The following is an 18,417-nucleotide window of genomic DNA, read 5'->3' on the forward strand; positions in this document are numbered from 1 at the left end:
TAACGAGGAGAATGGGAGTCATTAAATGGCAAGCATTTGCTGCTGGGTATCAGGTTTGTAGTTTTAATTATTATTTATACATGACAACAGAGCAGGAACTAACCTTGGGCGCATCAGCTTCTGTTATCACAGACTTCGGCCTACAGCTGGAATGAATGAAGCCTGTCCTCATGTGGGAGGTGCTCCAACTCTGATGGAGGGTAAAAAAAATACCAGGTTGGGAATGGAAATTTTTTCTTTTCCTGAAGGGGGCTACAAGAAAGCTGCGGAGGGACTGTTTCCAAAGGCTTGTAGTGATAGGACTAGGGGCAATGGGTATAAACTGGAGAGGAGCAGATTTAGACTAGACATAAGGAGGAATTTCTTCACTATGAGAATGGTGAGGCACTGGCACAGGTTGCCCAGGGAAGTTGTGGATGCCCCATCCCTGGAGGAGTGCTTATGCTTATGCCACTTTAGGACTTTACAGATCCACCTATTTTAGTTGTGATTCCTCAAATAATGTACACACTTGGGAAAATAGCACGCTTTAACAAAGATAAGCCTGTAAGTAAAAGTGGCATGTATTTCCAAGATGTACAACTACTGCAGTGCTGATGTCAGAAGTTGGATCCCTTTTTTTGGCTCCCTCAAATGGAGCTCTCATGTGTGATGCCAAAACCGAGTTGGGTGATTGGAACAAATTACCAGCAGCTCTTTCACTAACAGAAATAGTCATGAAGAACAAACTGCTGCTCACAAATTAGCATCGCTATCAGAAGTACCAGGGTGGTGGCAGAGCGCTGCCCCTTCATACTTCCCATGTGGCCTGGTCCACCTTGTTCCTGTTGTAACTCCTGCCTCAAAGCTTGGTCTCTACCTACCAGCCTGCCCCAGCGCGCTCCCCTCCCATTAACTGTGGCTGCAGAGCATGACCTAGTCTCTAATTCTTGTCTCAAAAATGTAATAAAATAAGCCCCAAATCTTACTTTTGGTAAGGATTTATAAAAACTTGGATATCAAGCTTTCATCTCCCCTTCATTCCCGCTTTTACATGGAGTTCTAGCCTTGCTGGCTTGCCTAAGGTCCATCTACTAAGTCACGATTTAAACAGGAATGTGCTTTGTTTTCAATCTACCATTGCTTTCTTTTCTGAACACAACATTGTGTCTTGGGTTTTTGTTGTGTGTTTGGTTTTGTGTTTTTTTTTTTTTTTTAATTTGGATCAAATACAGTATTTGTAATATGATTCCAAATAGCTAACAGGAAAGTCCCCAAAGACACGCAGTCTATTGCAGTCGTTTGAGGTTAATGTGGTATTCCTAAGCACACAGTTGAAGTCCATTCTCTTCACCTAGTCTCTGGGCGAAGATAATAATCTCTATTTTCCCCATACAAATGATTAATAGGAAGCTGTGTATGTTCATTGGATTTTTTTAGCCTTTTTGTAACATCTTCCTGCCAAAAGGGAATGTATATCCTATTATTAGTAGAAGAAAATAGTAAGGAAAGTTTTAGCACTATAGAAACAATGCTTGATTCTTTGTAAGGTCAACTGTTTTTCCTCCTGGAGATCTCTTCTCCTCTTATATTCCAGACTGAATCAAAGATTATGGAAGTAACTGATTACCTCAACTCTTTCCCTATTTTTTTAGTAGGTCAACCCTGAAATCAATTTATTCAACTTCTGCTTTAATTCAATTCTTTAGCTGACTTGTTTGGAATGCATGATATTAGCACTCAGCACAGGTTAGCTCATTAGATTGTACATAATTACTACAAAATAGCTTCCCAAGTAGAAAAATCATGGGAGTCTGGCCATGAGAACACCTGAGGTTTTGTCCAGCTCTTCCTGTCCCCATTTTGCCTAAGTCAATAGTGTAAAATAATCAGTATGCATTCAAATGTTCCTTTCTGCGTCATGCAGCACAACTGCTAACCCTATCATCTGCTTTCTTAGAGAACTTCTACTGTGAACTACAAGGTACTTTTTCATATCTCTTTGTCAAATCTTAAGAAGCTGAAAAGTATAACCAGGTTCTGTACACTATCCAGTGCTAAAAAATGCAGCATCTGTCTGATTCCACCCTTAGAACACACATCCACCCGCCAGCAAAACTCCAGCACCCTTGTAAGTCACAATGAAAGCCAGTTGGTTCCCACTTTATCAAATCAAATACCATGGTACAGAATGTGTTGTGAGTCCTCCCCATCCTTTTGAAGCTGGTGCTTCTGGGACAGTTAATTAATATTTTTTTTTCCATTATTTTAAAACGTTTAAGTTATATTTAAGAAGTATTGCCACATCATTACTACCTCATTATAACAACTTGTGGCCCATTTGACTAGATTCGTTGGTCAAACAATGCAGAAGAAATTGTATTTTAACAAAATTAACTAACAACTTGTGAAAACATACCGCCTTGTTATTTCTCAAATTAAGGAGTATTATGTGGAGCCTGACACTTGACGGGCTTGAGAAGCTATTTGGCCGTAAACCCTCCAAAGCACAGAAAAATGCTTTAAAATACCTTCTAAAGAACAGTTTGCCCATAAGCTGTGATCATTTTTCCTTTAATATGCACAAATGTAGTGCTAATACCGCTTAGATTCATAGCCTTTTTTTTCGTGACAGTGTCATGATAACTCATGAACTTAGATGAACACAATTAGTTAATCAGAGTATTGCCTCTTCCAAAGTAAGGAAATAAATGTAGAGAAAAAAAAGGAGACACTAATTTTTTTATAACAGTACATTTATTACAGCAAAGTAATGGGAAGCCTGAACAAAAGTACATTGAAATCAAAGTTAAGTAGCCAAGCTGTAAGCCCCGGCGTTAACACCGACCACAACAACCTCTGAGAGCCTCAGATGAAAGGTCCTCTGTCATGTGCAACAGTCTCCTTGGCATCACTGAGATGTAGCTTCTTGCCCCAAGTAACCCAGGCACGACTAACCTTGGCACAGTTTGCTTCTGTTATCTTGACAGCAGATGTCAGATGAAGGGAAAGTAGCTGAGATGTGACTGTACAAGTTTTGCTGGCTATCACAGTACACCTGTGACAATTACATTATTTCCACAAAGGAGGTTGACTGCTCTGTGGGTGTTACCTGCCTGTTCCCCCAGCATCAGCTCTGATACAGCACAGCTCTGAACCTTTGGCTCAGACTGCTGAGCAAGAGCTGTGGAAAAGTGTCTCTGGAAAGGTACAAAAAGTAAAACTAATGCCCCTGTTGAGACCGGGGTTCTTAGTAGCTCAAGAAATCAAGAGGGCAAAACACCAATCTGGTAAGCTATAAAATCTTAAAGAAAAAAATGCAGAGAAGCTGCATTAATCCAACCTTTCTCCTCCTGCCTGGTGGCTGCCTGTCTTTTATGTGTGGTAACCAATTAATAGGTACTTTATACTTTTAGATCCTAAATATCCTGTTTACAGAAACAATTTGTGCCCAGGTAAAGATGGCCAAAGGAGGTGTTTCAAAAGATGGGTATGAACCACAGGCATACGTATAAAAGCAAACAAAACCACACAGAATACAGATTTCATCAACTGCCAGTGAAGACCAAACTTTTCAGTAGCTGCACATTTGCTTTCCACATGAACACCATCACTATGTTTAGGGGAAGTGTCCATTGTTGATATTTCACGGAAGTTGTTGCATCATGCTGTTTGTAGAGACCGTGTGCCATCTAGCTTTTTCTCAACATCTTCTAGCCTTGGATTGAGTGCAGATCATAAACGGTTCCAAAATACTGCAACTTCTTGTTCATTTTCAATGTGGCACGTGCTTTTGATATCCTAGACAGAGTGGACTTTTTATATAAAACTGCACTATTAAAAGTTGCTTCAGCACAGTAACTGCAGTGTGACACTACCCTAATGAACTTCTAGGTTAGTATTCTTAAACAATCCATAAACAAAGAGCCAGCTCACAGACTTTTATTATCTGCTTAACCATGCAAAATCATTTACATATCCTTGTGCCCATTTCCTTTTTACGTGGAAAAGGTGCCAGTATATGCCATTTTGCTTGCTACACAAAGCATCACCAGCATCTAAGTACAACAGACGAATTTAATTTTTCAGCTCTAAGAGCTAAACTGCACTGAAGGGAGGAAAATAAACCAAAGCACGCTGAGAAGAGAGAGAAAAGGAAAAACCCAAAAGTGTACTAAAAAAGAGAGGTATTTACTATGAGCGCAATTACGTAATATTATGCAACTACTTCAAATGACTGATTTGCAGCAAACCAAAGACATCATTTCTTCTGTACAGAATGAAGCCTTGAAAGATGAAGCTGATCCATAAGATTTTTATCATCTTCAGCACATCTGTAAACGGAATGAAAAGAGCCATTTTCACCTAAGGGGCACCTTGGATTTGATGTGAAATACACAGCTTCTCGGTGATTTCTCTGCAAAGTCTCTGAGCACAAGACATAATCTTTGGACTCAACAACATGAATATAATTTTACTTGTGTGGTCCTCCTATGCAATACCAGAGCTGGTGGTGTGTGCTTAGCATGGATAGAGGCGAGATGCACTCAGCAGGGTCTCTGTACATTTTTGGAACAGAGCATGGTAAATTAAGATGTTTTATTAAAACACAAAAGAGGTTATGAGGTTATTATTGTCACTTTCTAACAATACAGAAAACAACACAAAGCTTACAGTATTTATTTTCCCAAGTTTCTATAGCCTATCCATCAAAACTCATTTCTGGCAAATTCAAGAACATTTTTCCTTTTGTCAACTAAAATTTGAAAGAAATACGCTTGCCTTACATTTGTTTTCAGACTATATTTCTGATTAAGCTTACTAGCCCATTTAAAAAGCAAACAAGAAGACCTAAGTCTTAAAAAGTGCACCAATCAAGGTCTTTGATGAACATGTGAGCTGTAACAGGGGACAGGTTCCACAACAGGGATTCCAGGACCCCCTGCAGGAGGAAAACAAACAGCAGAGCCTGTGGCATCCTGCATTTTCCCCTTCATACAGCTGCCACACTCTTTTGTATTTGAGACAATTTGGAATTTATTTAAAAATTAATTGGTACTTATATACCAGAAAAAAAATGTTGTCAGCTCACCAGGGAAGGCTGAAAAAGCTGAAAAAGAAAACATGTGTGGATTTAAAGTTCTGCAAGCCTCAGGTCTGCCAAGCAGTGAAGGTAAATCTCACGATCAATATTTAATTCCACTACACAGCTAATTGCTAGTAAGTGACCATCCTCAATTAAATATGCTTTGGGGTCCTTATTTGAAATAGGTGAGGATACTGGCAAGGTTTATTTAAGAGAAAATTTTCCAAAGCCCTTAATCAGCACAGTAATACTGCGGCTTAATTAAGCTCACAACTGCTAATGGATTTAGAGTGTCATTCATTCACAGTTATCTAAGCCTGACCCACTTCCTCCTTTGTGCTGGCAGCAGCAAGTTAACCCTCAGAAAGGTTTGGAGTTTTTTTTCCCCTATCCTTATGGGTTGGATACCCAGCTAGAGCAGTGAGTGGTTCTGGAGGATCACAGCACTTCATGACCCCTAGAGCTGGCACAAGAGAAGCACTGCCCGTGTTGGCAGCAACCCTGTTAGGTGAGCATAAGCCGAAGTGCGGTTTCAATAGCAGCTGAGCAGCTCTTGATATGAAATGCTCAAGCAGCCGTGAAGTTGATTAAAACCAGGAGTTTATTCAAATTTCAGGACAATCCTTCCTGCCATAACGTATTTTGCATAGTAAAAATCTATCAAAATCTCTCTTCTGGGTAAGTAAACAGGTTCTGCTAGCATACTGCTCATTCTAGATTGTCTGCAGCCATGCACTTCAGAGCAAGACAGGGAACGTTATCAACATCCTTGTCTAAGTTCCTACATTAGATGTGCCAAAGAGATTAAATCCAACAATTCTCCCATCAGGATTTTGTTCCAAGCTACAGCTACAACCAAAACAAACTCGCATGGCAGATTTCAAACAGGCCCTCTGCTCTTCTCTCCTGCAGGCAGCCAAGCTATTTGCAAACTCTTTCACACGTTCTCCTCCCTGTGAGAAATGTAGGCCACAGCTTATCGTGAGCAGAATGTGTGAAAATGCTTTTTAAAAGCCCACGTCCCAGCCCGTTTTTTCATAGACAGAGAGAAAGTGCTTTTAAATACTTCCCTGCCTTCCTGTAACTTTCCTTTTTTTGGCAAAGGGAACTTTCCCAGGTGAAAACAACACTTGGGCCGTTTCCCCTCCCCAGGCTGGAGCTGCACTAGCAGCACTCATACATTGCCCTCGCAAAGGCCCTGGCCAAACCAGAGCACTGGAGGAACCTCCACTTCCTCCAATTAAACAAACCAACCCACCCTCAACTGTCCCTGCTTCTACATTCTCAATATTTCAATGTATTCTTAAGTATCAACATTATCCGTAATTATTTGATTCTTAAGTAAAAAGGTTGGAAATTGAAAGGAGTTACATTTGTTTCAAACAAGTAACCAATCCACATTGATTCCAAGTAGGGGAATAAGCAATACTTTGCTACAGCTAAAGTAGAAATTCCTTGGAATTGGGGGATTTAGAATTGGCAGGAAAGGTATGGAAGATAAAAATGGAGAAACAAATTTAATTACAAACCACAGACAGATAATATTTCCTTGAATAATGCTCAGATTTCAATACATGATTTTCACTATATTGTTCAAAGGTTTGAAAGAACACTCAACATGGAAAACAAAATGAGAATTTATTCTAAATTTCAAGGTTGCTTACCTGGGACTAAGCCAAGGAAGTAACTGAACCTTCTTTCTCATTTGATCTCAATTTTGCTTCACATTCTTTGCAAGTATGATGACAATGCCTACAACATTGAAAGTAGAAAAAATATTCAAGAATTTTGCTGAATTTCTTCTAATACAACCATATATCACATTGGCAAATGTTCTTGAAGAAGTAATCTCTTGCCTTTGCTACCCTATTATTGTAACTACTTTACGGGACATAAACTGCAAAAGATGACACCTAAATGTCTCAGTCATAGAATCATAGAATCACTGAATTGTTTGGGTTGGAAGAGACCTTAAAGATCATCTAGGTCCAACCCCTCTTCCACGAGCAGAGACGTGGCACCAGATCAATAAATCCTCATTAATAATTATTCTCAACTACCATTTCCAGCAATCATCAAAAAATAATAGGATTTTCTAAGCAGAAAAAGACAATCCTCACCGTTGCAGTGAGGAGCAGAGATTTAGAAGCAAGGTGTGGAATACAAAAGTGACAAACAGCCACTTTGTGTAACACCAAGTGAGGAAAGTAATAGCTTTGTCATATGGAAGAAGAATGGAAGTGGAGAGACTGACGAACAATGAGGAAGCTTCCCATTATCAGGCATTTTCATAGGCATAAAAGCTCACATTGTTCTAGGGGAAAGATTTGGAAAGACAGAGAATGATTTTGGGGTAAGGCTTCCGGAAATGCACTTTGTATATGAAAGTTGTGTCTGAGAAGCCATACAGGAGACGAAAAGTAGTACTGGCAGTAGAAGGAAGTCAGAATGTGATTTGATGGTAAAAAATACTTTATACGAAATATATGACTAAAACACGGAGGTGACAGGAAACAACCACCAAATTCTGTCCTGTGGTTAGAGGTGCAAGGTGGAAAAAGTCCCCTTCTTGGTTTGGCATGACAGTGTGAGGCTGGGGAAAGCCACAGAGGAGGAGGTTGGAATGTGGGTTGAGATTGAAATTGTTGTTAAAAGATGAGGATAGTGTAACAAAAATCTGCAGTGCATTTGGCTGGAGGTATGGTAAAAAGGAAGATTCAAAGGGCTGAGTGATATCATAGAAGATCATGAGACACTAAGATGCAAAATAGCAGATGAAAAGAAGTTTTAATTGTTGTTCCGTCACACTTTGAAGTATGATAATTTTATTTAAAGAATGGATTTCCTAATGACAGATATTACACTGAGTTTATTTTGCATTTTCTGAAGATTATTTAGTAGTTCCTAATACTGTCACATATAGCCTAAGAATATGAGTAATACCTCATCATCTGATCACAAAATTTAAATTTGTAGTTTTGCCGCATATTATTTTTTGCTATTGTAAAGACTATTTTGATTTAGGATTAATTATTTAAATAAGCACAAACCTTTTTTGCTGTGGACAAAATGGTACAACCCCAATTTTCTGGAACTTTTTTTGGCATTCTCCTATGTATGACATCTTTCCAGCGGCGAAACCTAAGACACCAGCAACTATAAAGACAGATAACAAAACACTGTCAATACAAGAGCTTAAATCAATAGTCTGCAATCACCTTCATTTTAATCATACGATGAATTGTACATAACATGTCTTCTCAAAAAATGTCATAAACACAGGCAAAGTTATACAGGGATGATTTCAATAACTACTGAAATAACATGAGACACAGCAACTGGTCCAAAACAATGCAGACAGAAAAAGGCATTACAAGATTTCAGATTCAAAGGAACAGATTATGGAGAAAGCCTGCAATGAAATTAAATCACAATGTCAGCACTAATTTCTCTTGCCCTTGTATGCAGACTGTGATATTTCTGATGATAACAATTTTAGCACTTATCTTCTCAGGCCTTCAAAGAAGCTAGAACATCAGCCTCCTGTACTATCACATCAGGGCTTTCACTCATTACAGAGTCAGAATAAAAATATTACTTCAATATCCTTCATTTTCTGTTGAGCTTCTACTGAAGAATCAACTTAATTTCTAGCCACTTAGGATCCACCTCACTGTAAACGTTCTGAGCTTTTATTAGCTTTCTTTATCAACATGGTCATGAACTAGACAGCTAGGATAAATCAAATGAACAAACAAAAAGGAAGACTACATTTTATGCATTGGCCCCTTGATGCCATAAGCTATGTGATTTGCTAAGCATGGCTGATAAATGAGACTAACATTTATAGAACGAAGGTGAGATCAGAGTTTTTACCAGTTTGAGAGGTTATATTCTATAGTATAAAATAAGTTTAGAATATAAGTGCCTACTGAAAATATTTACATTAGAAGAAACTTATTTCATGCTTTTATTTTTAAGCACGGCAGGATTCTGCCTTCGTAAAGCACTGTGGTAACATCTCATAAATTCAAAACCAGGAAGAGTTTGAAAAGAGATTCAGAAAGATGCATCTATGGTCTGCAGATCGTCTGTAAATAACCTTTCTTTTCCTTTTAGAGTTGAGTACAACTTACTTGCCATCTTAGGTAGTGCACCAAATCTTGGGCTTGCTGCGAAAATGCCTAAAATAAAAGAAAATGATCAGAATGCTTCTGCACTTGAGGGACTAGCCAGCTCTCAAAAACACGACAGTATTTTTCCTACAAGCTTCTGCATTTCTGAAGGTGAGTGCTTAAAAAAAACCACTTAAAAATCTGTAAGCTCAGATTTAGGAACATCAGGGCACTTTCTGTTGCCCTAGTTCTTAGTACATCTGTCTTGGGGCAGTTCTAAGTCACAGGAGGTAAAAAAACGTGTACTTTGCAGGACTCTATTGAGGCAGGGGTCAGAGAGGAGGAGGGAGTGGCTTATGTTTCAGTACAAACCAACCTTGCAAATATAATAGCAAACTGAAATCTCTTATTCAGGGTTCAGCTCCTTCTGCTGTGAGGAGGCCCAAGCACTTCTTCAGAAGTTTTCCGTGGCTATCAATTGAACTCGTGTTAAACCATACCACTATATCTAGCCTCCTCCTCTGGAGATGCGAGATCATACATTTTCGCCTCTACCAGCAGAACACAATGTGCTGAACAAGAAAACTGAAAAATTATCTTCTGCCTTTCCCACTAAAATCTACCTTCCCCCAGCTGGTTTCAGGAGGTGGAACCAATATGCCTCTGAGAGCACATGTGGCTGGCAGAGAAGTGCCATGCTGTGGATGAAGGCTCCACACAGAAAGAGCAGCAGGGCAAAGGGAGGGGAAGCAAGCACTGTTTGCACTGTTAAATGCATTCAGATAATGTTAATGAGGCTCAAAAGGTTCAGTTTCTTTTACAGCCAGTGTACTGCTTGCCATCATCACAGAAGAGTGTTGAGACAGAGGAGCATTCAGCCAGGGCTAAGTGCGAGGGCCTTCACCCACTGGCATCTATACAATCTTAAACTGGGTCTCTTAGGAGAGGGAGGAACAAAATTGATTGTTTCTAAACACTCCCCTCCCCCTTTTTCCAATTGTCACACCATAATGATTATTTAATATGGGCATTTGTAATTTCACAGCTGATAAGAACTGTCCAAGTACAATGGAAAGAAACTGAGAAAAGTACCCAGTGGCAGAGAGTGTCATAATAAACTGCAACAGCCCCAGTGCTCTTCCTGTCTCTGCTCACCCTTTTTCAGAGGTGTAATTCTTTGCCTTTGCCTTCCCTCACACACTCTCCTTTGCTCCTTCCCTCCCCATCTGCCTACAAGCTTATAGGTCAAGGATGCAACAGGAAACTCACATCAACCTCTTGTATAGCACAACTTTCAGGTTTCTTACTCTATATCTCCTGACATCTTAGTTAAAAAACCGAATGTGATAAGGAGGAAATGTGGTATCGGGGCCGGAACAAAGCAAGGAGTTTGCAACCACATACAGTGAAAAAAGGCTGAGCCATTTCCACCTCCTCCTATTGCTGTCTCCCACCACCCACACCTGGATTCTTTTCTACTTTTTGCTTCAGGTCCTGTGATTTTTCTCTTCCCCTACCTGTCCTTGCTGTAACCGGCTGCTGACAGGCTGAAGGACTCTCGCATTTGCTCCTCTGGGATACGCTAGTCTTAGCAGTCTTCAGGGTGGATACCCTTCACTCTTTGCCCAAAATGCTAACCTCAACCTTATTATTAGTCAAGACTCCCATAGGGGAAACTGCACATTGCAAGGCACAATATGTAGACCAGGCTCACCCACCACATAAAGAGAATACAATTCTCTTTTGTGTTAGCCTGCAGATCACAAGCCACCTCTATAAAAAGCACTCTGTCTCCTCACTTTGGCAGTATTCCTTGTCCTTTTGCACCAAAGCTGTATTCATATTGGTACGAGGTCACTGAACAAGCATTGCCAGCATTTTTCAAATAAACCAACAGTTGGAGCTGCAGCACCCAATTCTAGTGCCCCTGCTCGGTACAATGCTCTGCCCTACAAGCAACCCTGGTGAAGATTCTGCTCAACCACATGTGGTTGTGGTGAGAGAATCTAACCACCAGTCTCCGAATTAATGAATTCTCTCTTCATGCCACGTTCTTTCAAAAGAATGTCTGTGCTAACGCATATATAATGATCACTATAACAATGATGGTGATGAGTGAGAGGAATGTTGAACTTGAAAAGCAACAGGCTTTAGGGAAACTTGCATTTCAGTAGTAATGCCAGAAGCTCAACTTCATCACTCGGGACCACCCTGTATTTTTTGCACTTACCTTTTGAGACTAGCCCTTGGGTGACGAGCATGCTCCCAAGAGACAAAGGAAGAGCTGTAAAAATAAAGAGGAGAGTATCTGCTATGAACCAAAATCTGTGACCTATTTGTTAAATACATTACTCTCTTATACGATAAATGTTTTATTTGCTTCTAATGTTAAACATATTACTTATCTTCTAAACATTAACTTTGTGTACAGTCAGATCCGCTCAGTCGGATTACTGTCTCTTCAAAGCAAGGCTGTGTTCACACAGTGCCAGACATCAGGCATGCTGTAGCATCTGGAGCTAGTGCATTATATATATTTATTAAATAACAGTTTACATAACCTGAATACCTCCTCTCAGTACTGAAAAACTAGTAATGACAGCAGCTCCAATTAAATGCTGAAACAAACTAACATGGTGGACTTAAAGGCACCGAGTAACTAATTTTTTAGATGTCCTAAAACCTAAGGATTTTCGCAAACCCAAGACACATGCCTGCCTTTCATTCAAAGTCAAGAATAAGTACATAATAAAGCAAAACATTCCTAAAGTTGTTTTAATAATGGACTTCAAGAAAAGAACAAATTCCATGAGTGTTAAAGTAAGTTCATACTAAACAAAAGCTTAATTCACCCATCTTTACCTACGATGGTTACGCAAATAATTCAATTTACTCTATAATAACATGTTGCTCAACTTAAGGTGACAGAGTTAACCCACAATATTATTCCAACAATATCCAATGTATTACAATAAATGGCAGGGCCTTTTGCAGCCAGTTTTGCAAAAGTACATCAAGAAGTCAGTCTCAGTGTCATAAGAACAAATTTGGATCACTCACCTCTGTACCAGAAACTCTCCTTTTTGCATTCTTCACGGACCCTTGCAATTTCTCCAGCACTGCCAGTTTTTGAGGTGGGACAATAGAACATCGGCTGAATAGGACAAACCTAGGTTAGCTTATTGAATTGAATTTCTTCACAGGAAGAAAAACAAATCAAGTCAGGAAGAGAAATTATTTTAAACAAAAATACAATGAAAACCCCAGCCAACCAAGTAAAACTCCTTGTTCTGCTGCTAGCAGTGTGATGAAATACTCGATACTCCAATACAGAGACAGAAAGAACTACCTGGCTCTTAAGTTAAAGCCACTCATCCTGTTGGTCTGTGCGTTCCTAAAATAGCTCAGCTGCTGCTTACCCCAGAAGTATATTGCTTTATATCTGTCACACATGTCATTCTTGTGACCTACCTCAGCTTTCTGTGAAAGAAATGACAGGAAGTAAAGGCAGAGTGGTAGTTTCAAAAAATGAAATTCTGCCCCATACAGAAGTCCAGTTAAGTTCAGCAAGAGAAGATTTTGCAAGTATTCAGAGAGGGTAAATATAAACTCTGTCAGATTCTCCTAACTAGCCTAATTTTCTCTCTCTCTGAGCAGTTGAAATATATTCATGGCATTAACTGCACCCAATGATACTGGCTTCACCTTTATAATAATTAGCTTGACAACAGGCTTCTTTTAGGCTAATGACAGCTCTTTCTTTTTCCATTTTGATTGTGAGAAAAAAAGTGACCGTATTCTGTCTTGCATTTTACTATCCAGCATATTGACACGTGATTATAAATATAAATAATACAAATAGATGGTTTTTCTTTAAATGGTGAGTCGGTTATCAATGTTAGCACTTGTAATGTCATTATTGGACATCTGAAATATATCGGTGTACTGGTTTTCATTGGGAAAGAGTTTATTTTCTTCATAGCAGATGGTATGGTACTGCATTTCAAATTTGGACCAAACCAGTGTTGGTAACACAGGGACGTTTTAGTTATTCCTGAGTTGTGCTTGTACAGTGTCAAGACCTTTTCTATTCCTCAGGCTGCCCTGCCAGCAAGTAGGCTGGGGGTGCATGACAAGTTGACAGGTGACACAGCCAGGACAGCTGACCCTGACTGACCCATGGGATAAGCCAACCATACGACATTGTGCTCAGCAACAAAACTCAGGGGAAAGAAGGAGTCATCATTCAGTTAAAATTGGAATGTCGACATTTTTCTGTAAAAGCACAACATTACAACCATACATATCCTTGAAAGCAAAACCAGATGTGATAGAACAAGTGGTGCCCTGGGAAAAAAAGCACATTAATCAATTACAGGATTCTACCTCAGTTTATGCCCGGCTGATCTATGACTTTGTTACTGTAACAATGAAATGCATTTATTGGCTGCGGTCACACATTTTGCACTGAGCTAATTAATATCTCCATTCTTCAAGCACTGCTCCCACTAAAGCAATGGTGGTGCTGCTTGGGTAAACCATAGAGAACTGACTCCACTCCAGATCCTAGAGAACCACTCCAAACTGGTTTCACAGCAAGGTCACAGCAGATACAATAAAATCCATACAGTCTGAGTGCAAGGTAAGGAAATGAGTGTCAGTGCTCTGAGCGCACCAACTGGCTTTGCAACCTTTCTGTTCCAGTACACACCCTGCCAGGGGTTTAGTTGTTTGGGCTCAAAGTCAGCTCTAATATAGCACAGTTGTGTAACAATGACTCAGACTGCTCTGAAAACAGCAAAGCTGGGCAACAGAGCTGCAAGAAACTTTGCCCAGGTCCTCTGCCCTAGGCTAAGGAGCTAAATGTAAGCGCAGGCCCTTGCCTTAGCTGTGCTGTAGGTATGCCAGTACCTGGTCTTCTGCCATTATGAGCCCTACCTTGCCTTGTAACTTGACATCCCATCTTGCCATCAGACTTGCCTTATTCTCATGGACTTGCCCAGCAATCACTAGACTGACTGTCGGCTTACCCTGGTTAATGCCACTGGATCTGCTCTGCTTCTCTTTCTGGGGTACTGTGGGCCTCTGCTCCTTGTCCCTGAGGTCACAACCTCTGCCTCCCTTGCTGTCACTTCCCTTGTAAATCAGCCCAATTTTGCTGCTCTCTGGCAGTGATAGGTCAGCAACAAGTCATACCACATTTAAATACCTAGTGGTTCATTACATGCTTATAGCATAAAATAGTAAAATCTGAAACCCCCCGTGGTTAGTTGATTTCTCCAGCAGAGGAGAATGCTCAGCTGCCAGGTTCTTGTGTGGTACTTACTGTTCCCTTCTCCCCTTTCGAGTACATCCACATGCAGACGCACACATGAGCAACTCGACAGCTACAGGTTTTACTGGACTAGTACTCAGACACTAGGGCTCTGCCAGCTTGTAACTAGTTTAACTAGCACAGCATAAACTAGAGCCCACTCTCTTAAGAATCAAAAGTTCCTAGCCCTCTGAGCATAGTGCATCAGGCAGAAAAGAAACACATAGCTCTTTCTTCTCTTTATTTATAAGCTTAAGCTAACAGACATCTGTTTCTCTCTTCAATAAGAGCAATTAATACAAAATCTCAGTTACTCATTAGCTATAGCATTGAAAGAAAAGGGAGGAAACCCAGCTTACCCATATAGTTTGCTTCAGTGGTGATGTCTGACTTTCCTGCTTTGTTGTTTCGGAAGACATTGTCTCTTTCCTCGTACTCTGCTGCTGATCCTGGTTAGCAGAAATCATGTGTTTTATGCTTGGTTACCTCTCTTTCTGCTAAGTACAAAGGTGAAATGCTGAATTATTATACTGATACTGTAAGTTCACTGTTCACCTACAAATGGTAATGACCAAGCAGAAAGTAGATTTTTTTTAAAGTAGATAGCATCCAGTCACCTGATGACATACAGTTTACAGTGCAGTGTGTCACGTATTTGCAATACAGATTTGTAGGTAGGCTAATTCAAATAGGGAAGTCAGTAAGTATTGTGACCTAGCACAGCACTCTCAGTCATAAAGAAATGAGAACAAATATCAGCAAGTCCTCCAAATACTCCCCATTTCTGATTGTTTTGTGGGTCAAAAAGTTAGCTTCTTTAGTGTGCTGTCCAGAATCACTGTACTACTGCTATTCGCACTGCCATCACCCGAAGTTTTGATTCCATGGGACTCACAGTGCAAGCCTACCACAACTACATGTGTTTCCAACAAACACAATCCAGTTAGAAACATGCTTTAAAAAAACCTGTAAGAATAAATACATGCCAAAGAGTTTTAGATCTGTGATCTTCCATGCCTGAGAATTGTGCTGCTAGGGAAAAACAAGAAGGAATCTCATTTATTTCTGGAGTAATTCAAACTTCTAAACCGTGATTTTTATCTAGCACTTTGCTGCATGGTTTGGTCCTTTATTTACCAACATTCAGAGCACTGCAGCTTTTCAAAAAGTATCTTCTGAGAGTGGTGGCACTGGGCAAGGCCAAAGGGACTGCAGAGGGCAGAGTTAAACAGGAAACACATGCAACAATTGAATAACCTGAACGTGTGTTGGTATTCACAATATTACTGCATAAACCACTCTCTGCCCATATTTGGGGTCAGTTACACAGCTAGAAAGTTCAACCAACGTCTGCTTCACACACATTGGATATTCAGAGAGCAGTGCTTTTTTAAGTGATGGAACAGAAGCAACATGACTTCCTCTCCCCTGAATTAATTAAGCATTGCATTCACACTAATCTGCACTTTATTCTCAGTCTCTCTGAGAAATGACGACCACTGGGTTTTTGGAAAAATTTAAGTTTGAAAACACATATAACATTGGGAAAGTCCACAGCTCTTCACTGTCTGCCTCACTCTAAGAACAATTTAATTTTTCCATCAGTCTCTCATCACTTAATGCAAAAAAGGACATAAAATAGGAGAAAAATTAATAAAACTTTGAAGAGGTTTATGTCAATCAAAGACACAAAATTTTCTTATTTTTGTCTGCTTTCTTATTCTTATCTGCTCACGAAACCTACCTGTGCAGATGGCTGCAGAAAAAGCATCACTGGAAAGTACTGATTACTGATACGTTCTCTAACTGCTGCAATAGATTTTAAGTGCTCATCTTTTTCATATAGATAAAAAAGTTGAGTCACTGGAGGAAATACATAAATTAAAAAAAAAAATTAAGGAATATGCATTAGGTTACAAAAATCTGCAGCTTGCCATTAACCTCCAGTATTGTCTTTAGCAGACATTTCTCTAGAATTTTAAGTTATTCAGCTACACTTCTGCTTCAACATAAGAAAGAATCCCCAAAATATGTAGCCCTTTAAGCCATTTCCTGGTACCTCTCCCATTTGGGATGAAAGCTGAAAGCTATACTGGCAAGACGGAAGCAAAGGGACAGAGCTAAGGTAATAAAAATATCATTTAATTGAATTACCAGTATTAGTACTCTGTCCACATGCTGCCTCCTATGTAAGGAACATAAAAGTGTTCCCATACTTTGGAGCATCGTGCCTTGGAAAGACAAAAGTCATCCTAAAAAATAACTTTATTTGCATTGATCTATTGAAGAAATGTAACTGTCTTGCATATTTTCACTGTAACATTGCTGTTTTCTTAACCTAACTATGTAATTGTTAGTGTAACAACTAACTGCATGCTCTCTTAGCTGCCTTAGGAAGAATTCCCCAATGATGTTTTTCTGCTGTTTAACTGAAATATTTACATGATGTGATTAAATCAATGTGGTTTGCAAGGATCAAATACTCAAAAAGCTTCTTCTGCACTGCAAGAACTTCCCTTCGAACCCATGCCACGCTATGATTCTGTCTATGACTCCAACTGTTCTGGATCATTTGCTTATTTACAGAAGAAAAGATTAAGAGAAGACTGCTGAAAGATCTCCTGGTTGTGAGTCTTCTAAGTGGTTGATAAAGAAGTGATATGCAAGAAGATAGCTTGGTTTTTCAGATAAGACACTTGCCAGCTTTGTATGCTTTGTTTCCACTAAGGAGCCTCCTTCCAAATAGAAATGGTGACCAGGTCATTTGTAAGATTACTTGTGGAGGAAGATGGGAGCTAAAACTGAACGTGTTAACTGACCCAGACAGATGACTGGGACGCATAGTTTAGACACTGCCTTTCTGCCTCTGCCCAGGGCAGGTGCCACTGAAGTACAACGGTCACTGAGACAACTTGATACCACTTTGGCCCTTTAGGGATTGAGCGTCCATCGTAAGGAAGACAGAAAGACTCACTCTGATGTTTCAAATGTCTGTTCTGAACCGGCTCTTGTGAGAAACACTTATTCACTGGTAAAATATTGAAAAGGACAAAGTTTTCGAAGCAAAGGGAATTTTTATTTTACAATTCAGCAATAAATTGGATGCTTCTAAAAAAGGCAGCCTTGTCTTACAAAAGCAGTAGGTATATACACTAGTTTTAGACAAATAACTGTTTAAGTGCCCAGAGAATATTTAATTTTTTAGGTTATCCAACCATGTCTGGAGACTCCCTTCAGATTATCTCTTGACCTAAGACAACTACATCTTACAAGACAATTAAGCATATCAATAAATCTTTGCAACCCTAAGGGAATGTTTATCCTTTCCGGTTATATAATCTGGAGATTGTCTGCATATTATCTCTTGATACAAGACAGATTTATATATAATTAAACACACAAACCCGCTGCAGCAATACTTATCAGTTAATGCTCCCACTGTTACTTCGAAGGAGCGCCACAGCAGCACCCGCACCAGGTCCTCCGACGCCCCACGAACCTCCGCTGGCCCCGGCGACGTCATCCCAGCGACAACAGGGTGTGACTTCGTGCCTGCTGCTCATTCGAAGGGCGAAGGTTGCGGCTGACGCCACGGGGAGCGCCGGGAAGCCTGGCTTTTGTGGGAGAGTTGCAGTCACGCAAAGGGCAGCGCCCGAACTGCCGGGACCCCTCACACCCATCGCAGCCGGGCAGGGAGGGCGCCGGGACGGGTGTTCTCCTTCCCAGCCCCGCCTTCCTCCCGCACCTCGAATCCTGTGTTCAGTTCCGGGCCCCTCACCACAAGAAGGATGTGGAGGCTCTGGGGCGTGTACAGAAAAGAGCAACGAAGTTGACGAAGGGACTGGAGAACGAGTCTTAAGAGGAGCAGCTGAGAGAGCTGGGCTTGTTTAGCCTGGAGAAGAGGAGGCTGAGGGGAGACCTCA

At 40.3% G+C, this 18,417-nt stretch overlaps 1 protein-coding gene across 3 annotated transcripts; it reads right to left on the bottom strand.

The window, feature by feature from the left end:
* Positions 1-3,270: 3,270 nt before the first annotated feature.
* On the bottom strand, positions 3,271-18,089 carry OCIAD2 (OCIA domain containing 2). Of its 3 annotated transcripts, none has more exons than XM_009569881.2 (8): positions 17,940-18,089; positions 14,854-14,943; positions 12,241-12,334; positions 11,411-11,464; positions 9,202-9,249; positions 8,116-8,221; positions 6,730-6,817; positions 3,271-4,313 (listed from the first exon to the last, which is right to left on the bottom strand). In XM_009569881.2, exons 1-7 carry the CDS (start codon positions 18,015-18,017, stop codon positions 6,736-6,738), a joined length of 552 nt encoding a protein of 183 aa, XP_009568176.2. In that variant the 5' UTR covers positions 18,018-18,089; the 3' UTR covers positions 3,271-4,313; positions 6,730-6,735. The 3 variants fall into 3 exon arrangements, with proteins under 3 accessions (XP_009568176.2, XP_053920743.1, XP_053920744.1); XM_054064768.1 differs by having other exon boundaries at positions 14,854-14,991; positions 17,940-18,081; XM_054064769.1 differs by having other exon boundaries at positions 14,854-14,988; positions 17,940-18,018.
* Positions 18,090-18,417: the final 328 nt, after the last annotated feature.

The sequence above is a fragment of the Cuculus canorus genome, chromosome 4, assembly GCF_017976375.1.
Source record: "Cuculus canorus isolate bCucCan1 chromosome 4, bCucCan1.pri, whole genome shotgun sequence".
NCBI classification, from domain to species: domain Eukaryota; kingdom Metazoa; phylum Chordata; class Aves; order Cuculiformes; family Cuculidae; genus Cuculus; species Cuculus canorus.

Bases quoted from the DNA above. Each gene is read 5' to 3' on its own strand.
- OCIAD2 (XM_009569881.2), bottom strand. From the start codon at position 18,017: ATGACGTCGCCGGGGCCAGCGGAGGTTCGTGGGGCGTCGGAGGACCTG. The intron at 14,944-17,939 runs GTAACAGTGGGA...TCTGCTAACCAG, and splicing joins TGCTGTGGCGCTCCTTCGAA to GATCAGCAGCAGAGTACGAG. The intron at 9,250-11,410 runs GTAAGTGCAAAA...CTTTTATTTTAG, and splicing joins CCAAGGGCTAGTCTCAAAAG to GCATTTTCGCAGCAAGCCCA.